This window comes from Metopolophium dirhodum, chromosome 1 (genome assembly GCF_019925205.1).
Source record: "Metopolophium dirhodum isolate CAU chromosome 1, ASM1992520v1, whole genome shotgun sequence".
NCBI lineage: Eukaryota > Metazoa > Arthropoda > Insecta > Hemiptera > Aphididae > Metopolophium > Metopolophium dirhodum.
Genome location: NC_083560.1, coordinates 30,565,819 through 30,570,535, shown reverse-complemented (window position 1 = coordinate 30,570,535; position 4,717 = coordinate 30,565,819). Strand labels below are relative to the sequence as shown.

Genomic DNA, 4,717 nt, shown 5'->3' with positions numbered 1-4,717 from the left:
AGCATTGATATAAAAAAACTATTTTGATTTACCATTCAGACGGTTTTCCGTCAGCGTTGAACGCAACCAAGTTTTTACCCTTCTTAACGTACTGAATGACCTCTCAATAGTGCAAGTTGTACATGGCTGAGCTAAAGAAATATGCAAGGCTTGTTTTATTTTAGGAAAGAAAATATCTGTTTCTTCTACTACTTCACTCATTTCCATGTCTGATAGTTTGCTTTTAGCCAGTTTTTTCTCCTTCCAGATGTTGTACCATAATTCTGCTTCACTTTACAAGTCTTTAATTTGGTAATAATTGGCAAAATCATTTATTTTAAGTTTAAATTCTTTGGTGTTCATATCTAACATATTTGAAGGGTGTAATAATAAAAGTGAAAAAGCAGGTATGTTTTCATCAGAAAATCTCCGTTCCAATGAGGATATTAATGAATCCAAGTATGGAATTAGTAATGATCTCTTCCAGAATTCAGCCGAATTTAACGCTGGAGGATTCGAACGATGTTGTTGTTGTTTAACAATCCTAGGAAGATTAATTTCTGCTCCTATATTCTCAGCTGCTATGTTTGCAGCAGTTAATAATTCTTTAATTTCTGTGTCAGCGTGTTCGCGGTGATCTTTCACCATGACTACTATTTTTTTTATAAAATTTGAGCATTTCAGCAAATCCAGATTTTTTGATTGTAAAGCATTCACAACAGGCTCTAATAATTTAGAGTATTTTGCTATGAGGATAACACTCATTATAAAAATACTTTTATTTGCTACAGCATACAATTGAAAAGCAACTTTTCTTGTTGCAGTGTTCCCATCTTTTGACAATTTATCTAAAGCATGTACAATTATCTCAAAATTTTCTTTGAAAATTGAAATACTTCTATATTTTTGAGACCATCGTGTCTCACAGAATGCTGGTATGTTCGGGATACATTTTCTACGTAAAACAGATTCGCGAAAAAAGTTTATGATATCCTTTACCGTTGAAATTGTGTTACGTATTTCTGGAACACAATTTAAATCATTGACCACCAAGTTTAATTTATGACTTGCACAGTGAAAAAATAGAGCATGTGGATATTTTTCTCGTAAAATTGTTTGCACTCCATTGATTTTCCCTGCCATAGTTGCGCAACCATCATAGCCTTGTCCAACAAGCTTCGTTCCATCGAGACCTTCGTTTTGAATAAAATGATCTATTGCACTAGCTATGTTAACAGCATCCGTGGCATGTAGTTCAATGAAGCCTAAAAATTCTTCTCTGATAGCCCTTTTCTCACCATCAAAAAATCTAATCCCAATAGACAATTGCTCTGTTCCTGAGATATCAGCGGTCTCGTCTGCCATTATACTGAAAGCTACAGCCTTTTTAACATCATTAATAATACAATCTTTGATTACTGTTCCACTTATATTGATGATTTCATTCTGAATTTGCGGAGATGTGTAGATGGCATTTCGCTTGCCCTTTTCGATATGGTTTTGGAGATACTGATCACCAGCTTCAATTCGCATTTGAATTAAGTCATAGAAAACTCCTACATCAAAAAATTATCAAAAATATATAATTTAAATAATCCAATATTTTATAAATTTAATGATTTTATTCAATTACCTTCATTTTGACCTTTTCCTCTAAAGGGTAGATCATGGGTTCCGCAAAATAGTACATTTGAAATTATGGACGAAATAATTTTTCGATTTTGTTCTAGTACTTTTTGGTGTCCGGATACCATCATAATATTTATAGGTACTTCTTCCACAAAACTATTAGCTGCTTCGGTTGCTCCTTGGTGCCAATTATTGGAAATATGGTTTCTACAGCCCTCGTGAATGTCTTTGTATCGTGTAAAAGGTTTGATGATAAATGAACCTAAAACACCTTGGACTTTTTTCGGTGGAAACAGAACACAGTACAAACAAAGAGCTCCTTTCAGTATTTTCGAATACGCAAGCCAAGGAGCATAGGCCTGTAACCAACTATGGTTAAATTTTCTCTTTGATCCAACAGCAATAGCATCCTCACTAAAGTTGTAATTTTCTGGTGGCGTCCAACAACGTTTCAAGATATCCATTTTTTGAGATGTTGTTAAATGATTAGACCGTCCCACCCATTGACCTATGTCATTTTCAAAACGTTCTTCATTTGTAAGCTTTTTAGAAGTTGAAGGATCTGCATTTCTGGTATTGCGATCATAAGAAGTGGAAGGTTCGTTGGAGGATTTGGGAATTTTATATATTCCATCGTGTTCATCACTTCCGCTACTACTTATTTCTGGCAATTTTCTCTTTTCTCGACCTTAAAAATTACGAAGACTTATGAAATAATGATGTAAGTGATAATCAGGGCTCGAAACTTAATGCATTAAAAATTTGTTTGTTGTTGATAATTTATTAATAATAAATTATAAACATAAAATATGCGCTATGACACAGAAAAAGTTGTGTCCTATGTATTGTGGAATTTTGGTAATTCTACTATAAATACCAAGGGAGTGGTTTTGTCCCGCGCAAAACAGTTTTTCGCTATATTGTATGCTTGTAAGACGAAGACAACGCATGCGGGTATAGCGTCCTCTTAATATATCATAGTTGCGGCAGGCGGCGGTCACAATACATAGTGTATATATTATATAAGTAAAAGACTTTGTACTTATTTATTTTACTTTGTAACTATTTATAATTCTAAAACAAGATATGTACTTACCACCAAAAAACTTTCTTATGTCCATCGTGTAAAATAATATTAAATGTAAACGTTATATATTATATTCGTTACTTACGCGAACACAGAACGGCACGTACTGCTGTCTGCTGCACTTGATTGTTGACACTATCGCTGTTGATATTAATGTATAAAGCACATAACGATTAGCGTTTAACTCATAATTCAAATAATCTTTAGATAGACTAATCGATAAAATATAAAACGATTACACGTGTAGATATCACTCGGTCCCACTAAACTATTTTTAGACTTCATATACTTATATCAAATTTAATATTTCAATTTTAACGTAAAACTTACACGTGCGATATAAGAAATACAATTTAGTTTGTAGTGCAGGGGGGGGGGGGGGCACTTGCCCACCCCTGCCCCATACTCGCTACGCCCATGATGTGATACGACGTCTCCTAGTCCAGATTACACATCGTACGCACAGACCCGAATGTCCGACGCACGTTCGGCGTCTGGTTGGATTGCACCCGCGTGCGATCACTAGCTACCGATTATTAATATTAAACTGCCATCTTGCCCGTTACTGTTTACGTTATTTAACAACAGCGACACACGGACAATAATTACAAAAGGAAATCCAGTCGCCCGCTCGCACTCGCGATCATATTATATTCATATGCCACCGATGGCAGATGCACTTGCGTATTGATATTCCGTAACATCAATAATATGAATATTATCGAATGGCTAAACAACGCGTAAATATATTACGTGCCGCAGCAGCATTAACAAAACGGTGAGTTCGGGAACAACTCGCGTCACACGACTTCGACGACTGCGATGGGCACGGAACAACGACTATCTTAATTATTGCTACAAAGTCCGTGTCCCTCGGAGGTAGGCCTCTGTTGGCGGGCGGTACTCTTTTCGCCCAAAAATGACCTTCCTCTTTTCGCCCACGTCCTCAAGTATGATAAAATAGTTTCCTCTTTTCGCCTAAAAATAATTGCATTCTTTTCGCCCACGGTTTCATGTTCGACATTTTGGAAAGCACTGTCTCAAGATGATTTATGATTGATATAATATCGATACTAATTGGTATGGGTTGTGAGGTTGTGACAATCTCGTATATGTATATCTGATATCAGAATTTTTATCTACAAACGGACGTAATAAAAGTGCTATCGATATAATATAACAAATAATATATGAGGCGGTTGTCGGTATTGCGGTGTAATTATATATTAATTTTAGTATGTCATTCACTTTCCTACTGAATAGGCGCTTGTGTTTTTTCTTTAAGTTTTTCCTTGCGTTTTTCGAGTGATGGAAGTTTTAGAATTTTGAGAAGTAAAAGGGGTTAAAGTTCAATTTTGGATCAACTAGTAAAAAAGATGGCTCTACCCGTTGGAGATGTGTAATAAGAACGTGTGATGCAAAATTATATACAGATAAAAATGATGCATTTTCTTCAGCCGTCGGAGAACATTATCATAATAAATATGATGAATCGAATATTAATCGTCAAATAGTCAACACGGCATGCAGACGAAAAGCAATAGAAGATCTCCATACAAGACCAAAAAAAATTATATTAAAAGAAATTGCTCAAAACGACGCGACGTCATATTTAAACGTACATGATATAAAAAGGTTAAGGAACAATATGTATAAATATCGTGCAAAAGTCTTTCCTTCTATCCTACTAATATAAATTAAGTTCATCAGTATATTGCCGAAGCCGAAATAAAAACTGTAACAAATGAACATTTTGTATTAGATAACTATGAAAATAAAAATGTAATAATATTTTCATGTGAAAAAAATTTACATTTCTTGAGCCATGTTGAAAACGTATACGTCGATGGCACGTTTAAATATTCTGCAAGATTTTTTGAACAAATGTTCACTATTCATGGATATAAAAATGATCATTATATACCATTAGTTTTTTGCCTGTTAGTTAATAAATCGGTCCAAACATATGAATTTTTATTTAAGAAAATCACCGATAAATGTAATAGCCTTGGAGTACTTCTA

At 34.5% G+C, this 4,717-nt stretch overlaps 1 protein-coding gene across 1 annotated transcript; it reads right to left on the bottom strand.

Annotated features, from left to right (window-relative positions):
- Window positions 1-273: 273 nt before the first annotated feature.
- LOC132936106 (zinc finger MYM-type protein 1-like) lies at window positions 274-2,729 on the bottom strand. The gene is made up of 3 exons (XM_061002795.1): window positions 2,705-2,729; window positions 1,613-2,296; window positions 274-1,535 (listed from the first exon to the last, which is right to left on the bottom strand). Exons 1-3 carry the CDS (start codon window positions 2,727-2,729, stop codon window positions 274-276), a joined length of 1,971 nt encoding a protein of 656 aa, XP_060858778.1.
- Window positions 2,730-4,717: the final 1,988 nt, after the last annotated feature.

Bases quoted from the DNA above. Each gene is read 5' to 3' on its own strand.
- LOC132936106 (XM_061002795.1), bottom strand. From the start codon at position 2,729: ATGGACATAAGAAAGTTTTTTGGTG. The intron at 2,297-2,704 runs GTAAGTACATAT...GTAATTTTTAAG, and splicing joins CATAAGAAAGTTTTTTGGTG to GTCGAGAAAAGAGAAAATTG. The intron at 1,536-1,612 runs GTAATTGAATAA...TTTTTGATGTAG, and splicing joins AGGAAAAGGTCAAAATGAAG to GAGTTTTCTATGACTTAATT.